General features: G+C 41.1%; 1 protein-coding gene and 1 long non-coding RNA gene across 4 annotated transcripts in view; one reads left to right on the top strand and one right to left on the bottom strand.

Annotated features, from left to right (window-relative positions):
* The window catches only part of IFT57 (intraflagellar transport 57), a 23,959-nt gene extending 18,240 nt beyond the window's left edge, over positions 1 to 5,719 (top strand). The window contains exons 7-10 of the mRNA XM_035897583.1: positions 402 to 533; positions 1,458 to 1,520; positions 3,691 to 3,757; positions 4,909 to 5,719. Coding sequence (XP_035753476.1) covers positions 402 to 533; positions 1,458 to 1,520; positions 3,691 to 3,757; positions 4,909 to 5,087 — 441 coding nt within the window. The 3' untranslated portion in view covers positions 5,088 to 5,719. The remainder of the gene's footprint in view (positions 1 to 401; positions 534 to 1,457; positions 1,521 to 3,690; positions 3,758 to 4,908) is intronic.
* Positions 5,720 to 5,803: 84 nt separating this feature from the next.
* On the bottom strand, positions 5,804 to 14,430 carry LOC118452634. Of its 3 annotated transcripts, none has more exons than XR_004842431.1 (5): positions 12,733 to 14,430; positions 9,702 to 9,971; positions 9,516 to 9,617; positions 8,231 to 8,521; positions 5,804 to 7,641 (listed from the first exon to the last, which is right to left on the bottom strand). It is a non-coding gene; the product is annotated as an uncharacterized LOC118452634 (long non-coding RNA). The 3 variants fall into 3 exon arrangements; XR_004842432.1 differs by lacking the exon at positions 9,702 to 9,971 and having other exon boundaries at positions 12,733 to 12,947; positions 13,489 to 14,430; XR_004842430.1 differs by lacking the exon at positions 9,702 to 9,971 and having other exon boundaries at positions 5,805 to 7,641.
* Between the last annotated feature and the right edge of the window lie 309 nt (positions 14,431 to 14,739).

The following is a 14,739-nucleotide window of genomic DNA, read 5'->3' as shown; positions in this document are numbered from 1 at the left end:
GGTTAACAGGGATATTAGGGTTCATTAATGTATGCATTCATGTAAGTACATCCTGACTACAGAGGGCAAAACACAATAATACAATCTGAAAATAAGTGCTGATAAAAAAACCCCCAAAATACTGTCAAATACTGTTGTTAGAGTAACTTACTGACATTGATACTGGTAATTAATTGGGGAGTGGGGAGAGTGATGGAAGCAGTAAAGCTTGAAATATGTGTTTTGGAGGTGGGCAAACCAGATCATGTTAGGAATAATTTTTTCTTGGCTAAACACCGCATTTCTGTACTATTTCTCTCTCTCACTTGTAGGCTTCCATATCCTTTCTTACGTACAGCACCATTTTAATACCCTTTGCATACTATCTGTATACTGTCAACCCACAGAATATGATTTTCTAGGGTTACCTTGACAAACTCCATAATGAAATCAGCAGAACATTGGAAAAGATCCATAGCAGGGAAAAGTACATCAACAATCAGTTGGAGCACTTGGTTCAAGAGTACCGTTCAGCACAAGCCTTGCTGAGTGAGGTAATGCTCTGATCTTTTGTTGTTGCCTTCTCTAGTACTCCCTTGCTATTAAGTGGGGGTGAAGGCAAAGAAGACTCGGAGGAGTTATCTGTGAATTCTGCTGCTGGGTATAAAGCAGGGGAAATGTTGATTGGCTGTCAAATGATACAGTTTTTAAGCTAAACTAGCAATTTTATTCAGCTACTCTACAGGGGAAAGTAAATGTTTTTTGCCTGAATATTATGTAAATCTGTTGCCAATCTTGAGCAGCTAGTAAATTGCTAGTTCTGCTTTCCCTGTGAAGTTCACACATCTGCGACGAGTGGAAAAACTACAGTCTCAGTCCAGCACTCATCTCTCATATTGATTACTCGTGCTAATGTGCACAAAGCGCTCTGATTACTTCTTCACTTCGTTTAGTTTTTATGCCAATAGAGTGCTGTTTGCGAAGCTTTTTGATCCCCTGGTTAGGAGGCCTGTATGAGCTGCCATTTGGCTAGTCCTCCTGTTTGTGGGCATGACGTTAAAATGAGGCTAACAGGATTTGACCTCTGTGCTTTCTGTTTACCTTAAACTTTAAGAAACTTCCAAGATAGTAATTTATTGCTGATGAAGAAGTATCTTGGGTTTCAGGATTCAGTTCTGTCTGCATTCTGGCAAATTTTATTTCCTCACGTAAATGATTAGAAAGCATACTACTTGTTGTGTATGTATTAGGGCTATTATAATTTTTAAAACTGCTTTAAATTTTTGAATGATAGTCATTACAGGGGCTGATGTTTCAAGCCTGTCCTCCTATGTGTAGCGCTGTAAATGTCGTTGGGACTTTGTGGGAGAGTTTCTGGAATTGGGACGTGTGAGAGCAAGTTTGGGTGTTCTCTCTGAGTTATCTGCATACATCTCTTCAGCTTTGTCATTGCAGCAAAAAACCATGTTTCTTTCCAGGCTAAAGAGAAGTACCAGGAGGGAAGTGGAGGAGTAACTGAAAGAATTAAAGTGCTTTCTGAGGTAAAACACATCTTCACATAATTTCTTTTGCTTATTTTAAAACAATCTTCAGAGAGTTGACATTTAGCATTTGTGGTTTTATGAACCCAGTTCTTTCTGATGTGTTTTCTAGTTTGTTTAGTGGAGGCGATCTAGTCCAGTCCCTAAATGTTAAACCCAGGCTGCTGTTGAGTTTTTAACTTGTGAATTTTGTCAAACTACTGTGAGCTCTTCATTTCCCCAGTTTGTAAAAGAGGGTAAATGTTCTGCATTTTATAACCTGTGTCCTATAATTATTGAGGATTAATCAAGTCATGTCCTTAAGATTAACTCTTAATTTTTAGCTAAAATTAACAATTTGGAATTTTCATCTTCCAAGAACTTAAAAGCAATATTTGACTAAAGAGTAACTTCGCCCATACCAGTCAAATTATCTTAATACCTAGAACTGTTTTTCTGTTGGTTTTTTTTTCCTTTAAATTACTACTCTGACAACTTTAAAGAATAATCCCCAGACTCCTATCTGCGTCAACATGTTGAGTGTTTTGTGGCATTTCATTTAGAATTACTTCCTGATTTCCAAATATTTCAACCCTTTGTCCAATTCAGAATTTTTTTTTTTTATGGCTCTGTTGTTTGGGTTTGAAACACCCACTTTATTCCAGACACTTTGTCATTTAATAAGTAGTCACAAAAAATAGATCACACCATAAGAATGTGCTGGAAACTGTAAGACATGTTTGAGGTGTTGGAAGGGACCTACAACGATCATCTAGTCCAACTGTAGTCCAACTTGTTCAGCCTGAAGAAGACTGAGAGGGGACCTTACCAACACGTACAAATATCTTAAGGGCGGAAGTCACGAGGATGGAAGCAGTCTGTTTGCAGTGGTGTCCAGCGACAGGACTAGGGGCAATGGGTGCAAACTGAAACATAAGAGGTTTCAGTTGAATATGAGGAAAAACTTCTTTACTCTAAGGGTGACAGAGCACTGGAACAGGCTGCCCAGGGAGGTTGTGGAGTCTCCTTCTCTGGAGATATTCAAAGCCCGCCTGGACAAAGTCCTGTGTAGAATGCTCTAGGAGAGCCTGCTTTAGCAGGGGGGTTGGACTAGATGATCTCCCGAGGTCCCTTCTAACCCTTGCGATTCTGTGGTTCTGTAGTAGGTAATACAACAGTTTAACGAGAGTTTCCTGCCAAAGATTTCTGAGTGTATGGATTCTGCAGAATTAAGAGCTTCTTTCTATTTCACTCTCAAGGAAGTAAGCTTGAAAAAGAGAGTACTTTATGACGACTTCAGATTTATAATGTGTTTGGGCTTTGGAAGTTACTGACTGGTTGGTAATGACGAATATGTTACTAGTTGGCAGCCTTCGAACTATGTAGATGCAGTGGTGCGTATCTGAGACAAACTAGGCACACTGGATATTACTACTGATCTGCCTTCAAGCATGCAATCCAATCTCAGCCCACTTAGCGACACCAGTACCACTGTAGGTATGCATTAACTATGCAGTGATGTTTCTTTTTTGTTACTGAAAAGCCTCACTGAAGCCTTAAAGAAGGGCCATTTTTATATTCTAGACAACAATACTAAATTATTACCTAGACTGTACCTTAGAATCATATATTTGCTTTTTCTTCATGGTTTACAAAGGCAAACCGGTCAATAGTCAGTGCTGAAACGCACTTCTATTCTTCATACACGCATTTTACGTACCTATACCTGCGCCAGTGTCAGTAGGCTTGACTGCTGCGCCATCTTTTGCTGCAGTGCTGTTTCTCAGGTTCCCACCATCACCTGCTGCGGTCCTGACACTTCCAGAAGCGTAGCTGGCATGGTCATTTGGTGAATCTTGGTCTGCAGGGGTATTGGTTCCCGTCTTCCACCCAGCATCATACTGTAAACTCTTACACTGTTGTTTTTATTGTTTTGGGATGCGCTAATTCTTAGTAAAGCCATGCTGTTTGGCCAACTTGTTATTCTTTTTGCTGTAGTTTTTACATTAATCTATTTAAAGTTAAATAAAAACTTTCTTAATGTTTGAAAAAAATGTTCCTCTGTACACAACTAAGACAGGTTAGTTCATTTTTTTAAATTAATGCACTTACTCAGCAGAGAATTTTTCTGTTTTCTTTTTTTATCTTGACACTTCATCTGGTTTAATTAAGAAAAAATATCTATTTTAAGATTACAGAAGTGCTAGAGAGAGTAAAGCAGGAAACAGAAGAGAAAGGAAGCAGTATGACTGATGGTGGTAAGTATGTTTTGTTTGTGACAGGTGAATGATTTTTCTGCTATTAAAGAAAAATAAAACAAGACCAGAATGAATGACTAGTCTAAAATATCAATATTAAAATTTTAAAAGGCATCTAAGAAAATCAGGAGCCTAAACATCTTTGAAAAGGTTACATAAGTCTGCAGAAGGTGGGGATTCCAGGATTTTCCCCTTTGGTAAATTATTTGTAAAACTCTATTAAAAAAAAAAAAAGGTTTTGTCTCTGCTTTGAATAGCTATCGACTCACTGGAAGAAATTCGCACGTTACAGGTTCAAGCCCTGAAATAGTTACTGGCAGTAGCTGTTAGGTTCCTTAAGGCTGGCTGGAGTCAGGAGAAAATTCATTTTCGTGTTTTGATGTTTGGACTTTTAATACTTAAAACTACATACCTATTTGAATTAATTTGTCTCAGACTTGGGATTTGGTGTTTTGAGATTTTTCCTGATAAATGCATTCTGTTGCAAATATATAAGGAGCACAAATGCAGAAATAAATCGATGCATGTTACAGTAGGGCTAAATGTGCAAGCTGTATGCATATGTATCTGTAACCATTACAGTTAATTTACTTAAGTAGTTTTAAGTAATATTGTGTGAATAAATTTTGTGCACTCTTGCTTCACTATGAAGGAGCTACTCTTGTGCCTTGCAGCACCTCTTCCGTATTATGGCATTGCCAAGGGTCAGGGTAAACTCTAGAGTCCAGAATTACAAGAAGCAGCATGATGCCGCAGCAGCATCATCCCTAGGGTGATATGATTGGGAAGCAAGGGATTAGAAACAAAGTATGGAGCACAAAACATTTCAGTTCTCTACCAAACCCCAAGTCAGCTATCAGGATGAGGCTTTCAGCTGAGCAAAACACATCATTGACAAACCTATCTTAATGCTGATGCACATCTTTATGCATATCTTAGATGTCAAGAAGACAGCAAAATTGTCATCGCCTATTTCTATCATTAAAGTGTCTTGCATATTAAAAATGATGTATCAGTACAATCAAGTCTTTTAGAGTAGAACGCCCTTTTGTTCATTCAACTCTTCAATTTTAAGGAGTGAATTATAGAAAATAATGCTTTTGTGTTAAGTAGCTGACACAGAGTTGCACTGTTTATCTTTTTTTGAACAGCTCCTCTTGTGAAGATTAAACAGGCCTTAACGAAATTGAAGCAAGAAACCATTCAGATGGACATACAAATTGGTGTAATGGAACACACGTTACTCCAGTCAAAGCTGAAAGAGAAATCCAATATGACTAGAGATATGCATGCAACAATGATTCCAGAAGCCACAGTAGGTGTCTATTAAAATCATTTGGAGCTGACTTGGTTTGCACAAATTACAGTTTTCTACCATTTGCTTTTTTGTTAGTTTAGAGGCTCCTTTTTGTTGAGGAAGGGGGGGCATTAATTTTTCTCTTTTGTTTCTAAGAAGATGCTTGTCATGCACTCTTAAGAAGTAACATGCACGCTTTGAACTCAGCATGGAGTCACATTTAGTTTTGTGCTGTAAAAATTTACTGCGGATCCCTTCCAGATATACCAATAAATTTTTATTAGTGAACACGTCTCTACTTCATTGGAGAATGTTATATAGTGTGAAAGTCTATAGAATGATACTGACAGCCTGTAATCTTGATATTCTACAGTGCTGAAAGAAAATTGCTTGCAAAGGACTTGAAATGAATTTTAAATGTCTAAAATTGCCATGTACGTACATTTAATCTGAAGTATTTAATTGCTGATACTGAAATAATACAGCATTATCCTTTCTAAAAGGCTGGGTTAAAATTGATTTCAGCTGCAAGTAAAAGTAAATTGTTGCTTCCACTTGAGGAATTAAGCAAAGAACTAATGTTGCAATAGTTGCAATAATACTGGAATGCTCCTTGGGCAGCCCTACACAAATATGTGAATGGACAACCACTGTGTGTAGACAACCATTATATTTTATTTTTTCTTTGGAGTGATTCTCTAGACAGACTACTATGGATTTTTTTCATTTATTTATTTTTATTTTTATATTGCCTGTAACAGAAGCAATGATAATGAGATCTATACAAGACCAGAGAATGTGGAAAGCATTGTTTGGAAATTACTTTTGGCTTTCTAATTTATTTTTTTTTTATGTCATCACTGTTTCAGAGTCACTTATATTAGCATTGGGTCAAATGCTGCTTTCATTATAGTATGTAGCAGAGCCCTGCAGACATCATCTGGATTATTCTTGTTTTCTGTTCTTGTGTCAGGACACCTAGTTTTGATCTCTGTTAAGGAAAAATGTTGCCAAATCTAGTTGTGTACTATGGAATGAGAAGAATGTAGGAGGAAGGGGTTGGAAATGTAATGGCAACAGGGAGCTCCCTTTGTCTCAGTAAACGTGTAGGTAGGGAGTGATTGTAGACGTCATAAGTAATGAAGGAACATGGAACACAGACATAATCTTATTAAAGTACTAGTACATCCTTTTGGTTACCATTGCTCACAAGCCGTGGAGAATATTGGTACAATTCCAGTGATATAAAAATCCTCCCCTAACTTCTGTAGGTAATTCCATTCATTTTACTCTTAATTTCTCTCACTTAAAGGTGAGCAGTTTTCTGCAGAATCAGTGGATCTGTTCTGTCTCCAAAAGTCAAGACACTTGACACAGTCAGTACCATGAGCCAGCTTCTTAACTTCGTTGTGCTTCAGTATTTCATTTGCCAAAAAGAAAAAGCCCCTAACCCATCAGATCTTAATAAGTGAAAAGCTATATGTAAATGCCAGCTATTATAATTTACCTGTGCAAGCAACTGCTGAAAAAATCCATGAATCACACGGGAAATCGGTTTCCAACTTCTTTTGCTGCCTACCTATATCCTCCCACGTTCAGCTTAAATTAGAAAAGTTATTATTCATGTTCCCTTTGTTAGGTGGTGTTGCTGCTGCATGTTTACTTTAACAGTGCGTTTACTTCAATTTAAGATAAAAGCAGTCCCCTTCTGCATCGCCTGCAAAGCAGGTCACTGAGGCTTTTGGATTGCAAATGTAAATGCTGTTTGTGTAAATACTTTCCCCAAAAAACTCCTCCTTCATGCTAATATGACAAACAAAATTAATCAAAACCCTGCCCTTATGAATCAAGCCTCTTATTCTATTAGAAGTGAATCTATTGAGACAAGCATGGTCAAACCCCCTCTAATGTAGTAGAAAAATCCCCAGAAGAAAAGCTAGCTTCCTTTAAGACAAATTAATTCTAACATAGTGTGCTAATTATATGTAATTAATCTACATTATTTTTCATGGTACTGCCTAAACTGTATTAATCTGAGCAGGACACTTCTGTTGTTGTCTCGAGTGATACGTGGCCCTTAATTGTCATCTGGCAAAGAATGGCATTTGCCCATTTAAATAGTAAAACCACTCGACCCTGCTTTGAAAGCAGTCTTGCTGCTCCAGCAAGTGGCCACACCACCTTCCTTAAAAGCATGAGGAGAGCAATGAGGTCTGTCACAAGCAGCCTGAAAGGCTGTTCTAGAAGAAGCAATTATCTGTGTAATTATTCCGCTACTGGATCAATGCAGGAAGCAGAAGCCACATTAAAATGAAATCACTTGATTCACACTATTTCATACATTGCTCATTACCTAATGCAGTGTCAGAACTGAAGCAACAAAACGAAGGTGTCCCTAAGTAGGATGCACGTGAAGCTGTGCTGTGGTTTAAAACAGTCTCTCTTCTTCTGAAGAATACTTGGGGCAGAAGGACTATTGGTAAGAGTTAACTTTTATATACAGCTCTCCTCTTCCCAGGGCCTTTGCTGTTTTCACTCTTCTGAAATAACACCAGCATGGAGGCAGGGTGTCACTGTTAGATGTCATCTAGAAGCCAAACAGAAGCTAGCTGTAGACAGATCCAGAAGTAGCGCAGAGGGACAAACAAGGAGTTTCATTTGCTGAATCGGGTCAGAGAAGCCACGGGTTTTGTCCTTGCTGTGAGGACTGCAATAGCTCAGCCTAGTACGTGGCCCCAGGGAGAGCTGAGACTTGGCTCCTGGAAATGTGTGGCTGAGGAAGGCTCACCAGTAGCCAGCTCATTCTCCTGCCTGCACTCCCCAAGGCTCCAGGAAAGGAACACTAGCATCGTGCTACTTCCTAGGGGGTCTGCAGCTCTGAAATCCCTCTGAACTTCGTAATATGACTCAATGTCTTACTTCTCCAGGCTGTCTTATCCCCAGGCTAGGATGTAATTGATGCAAGTGACTTGCTAGGAATGGGAAGTAGCCTTAGTGCTTGCTGCCGTATAGAGGTGCTGCTTATGGGCCATTTAGGATGTTATATTTATTAAAGTAAGAGGGTAATGCATGTTATATTCCAATCCCCATTCTCTTCTAATGTCAGCAGCCAGCATGATTTACCGAATATTATGTGCGTGCGGGTAAAAAGTGCAAAGTAAGGGCTGGATTTTTACCTCTTAATGCAATTCTCACATAGGCAACTTTCTGTGGAGTTGATGACTTAATACTAAAATTGCAACACTTTATCGGTGGCTTTCAATCACATGGCAAGAATTTGGTATTCCGGTAATGACAGAGGGTTAACCATTTGAACTTGCATCGGTGAGTGCTGTGCAGGCAGGTGAGAATTCAGGTTCACGTGAGTCTGAGAAGCCATTAATTGTTACAAACAATTCCCAGGTCTGGTCAAAATATTCTCACTCTCTTCTGCTGATGGCATTAAAGGCTTTCCCCGCTTCCCCCACCTGGAAGAGAGGAACTTCAGGGAAGATTGTTTCTTGAAAAGGAAAACAAATGCCCACCTACTATTAAACTCTGCCACTTTTTTGGAGTATAGCTCTGCTGTGCGCATACAATTTTGTGACATGCAAAAAAAATCCCCATATTGCTAATTGTAAGTTATAGTAAAAGCAATTAAGTCATCTGTGCATGACCTATAAAAAAGACTAGGCATAAATGAAGGGCCCATATGTGAACATTTCCAGCTTCTGAGCTCTTTGAATTTTGCGTCCAAATTTTGGAGCCTGGGCTTTTCTCCAAGTTTGACAAACGTTAATTAAAAAAAAAAAAAAATAGCTCGATGTTGTTTCTGTTCACGCTGGCTCTCAGCCTGCTCCCTGAATGTCGGCGCTGCGGCGTGCCTCCACTAGGCAGCTGCGCGGGCAGGTGCGCATGCGGTGTGCGTGCTCCTGCCTGCCCTTTGGCCAAAGCCAGCAGTAGGCTTCGGCGGTGTAACAACATGCCCTGACCCAGTTCCCACAGTGTCACTGCTTTCCACTTTCCTGTTGATGTATTAACGTTTTAGGAAGCAGCTGGGTGTTTTCTGACAAAAGCATTAAATAAAACTTAGGAATTAACCTGGCCTGTGACATCAGCGTCCATGAGTTCCAGTAAACAAAAGAGAGAGCTCGTGCTTTTCCACATGAATACTGTTCATAGGTGGGGAGTTTCCACATGAGGCTATGAGATTGCAACAGTTATTTTTTGTCAGCCATTTCCTCCTTTTCAGCCTGTTTCTCCCTTCAGCAAATGCCATTACCAGGGCTTTCTCGGATATTAGATAATACTTCGCTATTGCTCCAGGGCTTGGTGTTGCTGGAACCGTCTGTCTTTCAGCCGCCTAGCAACAGCCCTACCATTTTGCAAACAATTATTCCCAGGCAACACTGGTATGAGCAGCGTTGAGAGCTTTTTACTGAGAGTAAATAACAATGTGAATAATGCTAATCTTTCACTTACTGGCTGGTTTTACTCTGTTCTTTCCCGTTCCTGGTCAGTCCTCCTCAGTGCTCCGTCCCAGAAGTGGCTGAGACATGCTAGTCACTCACATGTCTTAGCTACCTGTTGTAAAAATCAACAAAGATGAATATTTTAAGGTCAGAAGTACAGAATAATTATGTCTAATAATATTCCTTGATGACTCACTAATTGCAGTTGTTCATTCAAAATATTTTTCCCGTTTCCGTGGCTTTCAGAAGGATGGCAATACTTCAAACATCTTAGTATTATTCAGCAGTAACATGAAGAATTAAGCTGCAGGTTGTAGGCATCCCCTGGACCATAAGTTTCCCATCCCTCCTCTAGTTTTAGGGCTGAAGTTTTCTCACTGTATCTTGGGAGGGGGGCTCTTGTAAGGTTTTCGAGGGTTCTCTTGGTCCTTCTCTCAGCATTGCCGGTCCATGAGCACGTTACCTCCTTTCAAAGAACCGATGTGGAAAAGAATACAAGTGAGTAGTCAGACCAAGGGAGACAGGCTGTTTGTGAAATTTTGCTGGAAACTAGTGCCAAATAGTGATGCAGAAGGTTTTAAGAGGTTCAACAGCATCTGCTGATCATTGTTTCCTTTGTAATAGGAAATGTGCAAGTTCCCAGTATGATGGCAGGAGGGATTTCTGCTGAGTTTGGCAAATGCTATCAAACAGCAGTAAAAACAACGAAAACTCAGTGACCTTAAGAGTGTTATTCATTAATTTTGTACTGATCAGTCTAGCAGCCATTTCATTACAGCCTTCTGTAGAGTGCCCATATTATAAGCTCAAGTCAAACATACTTGAAGGTTTTCATCATCTTTAGCTGTATCACACTGGCAATAAAAAATAAAAAAATGTTGTTCTAAGAAGACATTGTTCCTGGGGCAGAAAGGTATATGCTAGATGTGGCAGTTTGGCAGGTATGGAGAGGGTTTTTTTGCTATAAGTACTCCAGTACTCTGACATTTCTGTTTGAGTAAGAACGTACTTAATGCTCTTGTTTGGGTTTGTGAGATCTCCGTTGAAAAACAGAATTGCAGGCAACTGTGTTAGAGAAGATGAACAACTGGAAGTCAATTACATTTCCTCTCAGTTGTGAACAGGATTGATATACAGGTAACAAATTCAAATGGGTAGAATGAAAAAGCTTCCTTTAAAAAGTTCTTCCATAATAATCTTCGCTTAAATACAGAAAACATGCCTTCACTTAGTTACACACCCTTCATTGCTTCTAGCTAGTCCTCATCCCTCTCAGATGCACAGCTTACTCCTCTGCAATGAGGTTTCCCTCCAAATACTTGGAAATTTGACAACATGGCCTGAATAGAAATTATGCAGTCAGTCTGCCGGAACTGCTGCTAACCTTGGTGGAAACTACCTGGTGCGTCTCTGTAGAGTGCCATGCGTAAGCAACCACTGCCAGGAGGGCTGCCGACATCAATTCAGTGTGGATGTCAAGAGGAGAACAGAAGCAGGAAGCCGGCCCCACCTATACTGTCAGATAAACCTTAGCTTCTCTGCAGAGTATGTAAGAAAACCCTGTGGAAGGCCAGGCAGACCAAATTTGCTATTACAGCTACATACAGAAGGAAGGTGAACACCGTGGTGCTGGCCACCCTTCTGCTAAAAGCAGCTAATCACGACTCAGTGTCTCATTGATTGCGCCAATCAGGGGGAGGAGGAAGCGGTGATGAAGCCAGGCGGTCACTTCTCCGCCCAGAATGAATCAAATAAAAACCACGCAGAAAATAAAACACACAAGCTGCTCCCAAATTCAAGGCTTTTCCTGGTAGACTTGATCTCTTTGGCTTGTTCTTGGGGTCAGGCTAAACATTCTTCTGAGTCAGGATTAGCTTTCCTACCTCACCTGTTTTTTTTTCAGATCTGCACCACCTCTCTCTTCATACACTGTAACGTTTATGCTAGAAGCCTCAGAACTCTGGGTGGATCTGCTTATCTCTTTATCTGGAGGAGAGGCATCTTTGTGTTGCAGCTTTCAAAACCCTCCTATTTCAACGACCTGCTTCCACAAAGAAACTTCCTTCTTATCTGCATCTTTAAGAGCTGTATGGATACCCAGAGTTTCAAAGCAGCTTAACTTGACCTTTATCGGCATCAGGTTTGTCTAGGAGGAGGGAACCTTTCATCTGTGAAAAAGAGATGTTCTCTCCAGGGGTGGAAGAAAAGGAGAAGTGTGAGAAGATTTGTCCACAGGATGCAGCCTTTACAAAGCTGTAATATTCCCTGTAGGTTCCAGATTTTTCTCCCATGAACACATGTGGTGGGGCGTCTATAAACAGTTGAATTTGCCATTCCTGATTTTAGCAGAGTGACCCCAACATAAAGCTTCAAGACTACAGCAATGAACAGGACCCATAGCATACAGAAGGATCTCTCCCTGGACAACAGTGAACTAAGTCTGCATCTGAGAAGAAACATGGCATTTATTTTTTAGTTACTCTGAAGACAAAATACCATTTTTATCAGTGAGGGACCTTCTGACAAGCAGAAGACAGAGCTTTGCTGTGATGCAGAAAATGCAACCACGGTAAAGGGCTATGAAGTCTTTTTATGACATTCCATTTTACATTTCACCCCAGAGGATGCTGATACCTCCTTTTCACTGTCTTAAGCATGCTAGCGCCATTGTACAGATCTTAATCTTTAAACCGTGCTTTGGCAAATGTATCCTTTGTGGCACTTCTGCAATCGATTATGCTTTACTCAGTGCCATAATTGTTTACAACTCACCACAGTCTTCCACTGGGTGAAAACACATTTATGACAGACAATGGTGCCAGTGCTGATCTGTTCTTATTGGCCATTTGAAAACAAAAGCCAGACAAAAAGGCATCTGTTTTCAGCGGCTGGTCAGGTTAGTACTGGAAGTCACTTCTTGGTGCTTTTCACCCTGTCTTGGAATACAGCTGCCAGCGCTCAGGGTCCCCTTTCATTCAGGACCGCCTCCCTAGAAGTCTCCTGGTGGACTCGGTTTGGGGCTAATTCTAGCACTGACCTCGCCTTTCCCAGGCTGTGCAGGGGAGTTTTTGCACTGAGTCATTAGAACCCTACAAATGGCTTATACAGTTAAAAGAGCCAAGAGTGTCAAAATGAGTCATATTTTTCAAGTGGCAATTGCTATTTTGAGTGATTGTTTCCCATTACATTTACCAGGACACACAGGAACCAACGGTGTCTAAGCTTACCTGCTGATATCTGTTCCCACCACAGGAGCAGCTAGGGCAGTCATATCACACATGTCACTGAGCCACACCTTGCTTTTCCCCAGAAATCACCTTCCCGGGCACTGACGTCACCCTGTCAGGGGGAAGTGACTGCGAGTTTCTGTGAAAAGTTGCTTCCGGTAAAGAAGGTCACTGCTCTTAGTGGCCAGCCCAAATTGCAGACCCAGTGCCTCTGCCTTGGAGAGAACCAAAAAAGGAACTGAGACCTTGTGGGCATCTGCAACAGTATTAGTGTGCAGAGTGAAGAAAGGCAAGGTTAAGGTCATCGTCATTGTGATCACTCCCAGGGACGACGGACTGGGAGGACAAAAAGCTGGTGAACACAAGGAAATGATTGGACACAGCCATGCAGACAAACAATCCCAAAAAACAAACAGGAGGCTCCATCACCGGAAAACGGGTCTGTAGCTGGATGAGGCAGTTTCTGCGATGTCACGGGGCAGAAGGCAGCTGCAATTGCACAGGAAGCCAGCAAGGAAGCAAAAGCACTGGAGCAAGTGTATTTGCTATGAGAGTGAGCAGCAAGAGAAAAGCACAGTCGACAGGAAAAAGGAGCAGCTGGCTTAAAGGAAGAGGGGAAAAGAGGTGTTGAAGGTGGGGAGAACAGTCCGGTATGAAATGAGAGTTCGCTACAGCCTTAACATAAGCTAACATAAGTCACTGTACATTCCCCCCTGCACACCTGCACGCACAAACACCCCAAACAAACCAACCGACCTTATGTTTACCAGAACTACCTTTGGTGTCCAAAATCCACAAGAAGAAATCATAGGAGATAAGGAGAGGTGAAAAAACAGGGGGAAGTCAAAATGTTAGGTGAGGACAGAGGCTAAGTGACTTCAGAAACAGATACCCAAGGAAAGGAAATTATAAACAGAAGGAGAAGAGGAGGGGCGAGGAGGAGGAAGGCAGAGCCCAGTATGCCGAATATGCTGAAATAATGCTGGGTTTCTCACAGACCTCCTTTCTTAGGAGCTCTTCCAGTTCTCGCCTCTGAATAGCTGGAGCTGTTCTGCTGCTGCGCAGGGAGACACTACATCGTCTGCTGCAGCCACAAAGAAACAGTTAAGCACAGTGTAAACTGTTGCAGGAGTACAAGCAAGACTCTAACAGCTACAAGTGGATGAAATGGTCCTCTTTGGCTACTACCTTGAGAAGAAAGGGTAAAAAAATTCTTACCTTAACCCTTTCCCGGGCACTACATTTTCCCTCTTGCTTTTTTCCCCCTCCCTCTTTGGAAATGAACTGCATTTATTTGCTGTTATTTGCTAGATAAACAGGATTTCATTCTAGAGTGTTGTATGTTCAATATAATTTTTACAAGCCATAGGGAAGTTTCAAACAAAACTAAAGCCATTTTACAGTTTTTTTCAGTTCACCAGTGGTAATTCCAGTGGAGTTTCTGTTGAACACTTCCTTTTTTTTTTTTTTCTCCTGTTTACAAGTTCAAATTTGGTGTCAAAGGGCAGAACCCACAATTATCACTTCAGGCAACTTTAAGGGCACTTATATTTAAATAAAACTTAGTTGGAAAAACATCCATTGGAGACCTGTTCCTTGAGGAGAGCCATAAGCTGAATTTCAGGTTGCCTCATATAACTCCAAAGGTAACTTTTTCCTTGTTTCTTCTTTGCCCCTACTCCAAACTGAAGACTTGTGATGACGAGCTGGTTGAAAATACTCCTGTGTAACCACATGCAGGTGGAAAAAATGCCCAGATGATGAGGCCAAAATGCTTTACTTGAAACAAGCCAGTTGCTGAGCTCAAGCTAGGGTTCAGCTGGAATGCTGCCTGTGTCCCTGGCATCCTGCCCCACACCGACCGCACGTCTCCATGCCCTGGGCCTGGGCCAGTCTGCCTGGGAGTATTCCTGGCTCCACAAAGACCCACCAAGCTGGAGATGGCAATGCCTCGCAGACTGCCTATTCTGGCTCTGAAAGCCTCGTAAGCCCCAGCTTCAACAGCTG

The sequence above is a fragment of the Egretta garzetta genome, unplaced genomic scaffold (assembly GCF_000687185.1).
Source record: "Egretta garzetta isolate BGI_Z169 unplaced genomic scaffold, ASM68718v1 scaffold367, whole genome shotgun sequence".
In the NCBI taxonomy this organism is placed as follows: Eukaryota; Metazoa; Chordata; class Aves; order Pelecaniformes; family Ardeidae; genus Egretta; species Egretta garzetta.
The sequence above is the reverse complement of the archived record's forward strand: the minus strand, read 5'-3'. Positions and strand labels throughout refer to the sequence as shown.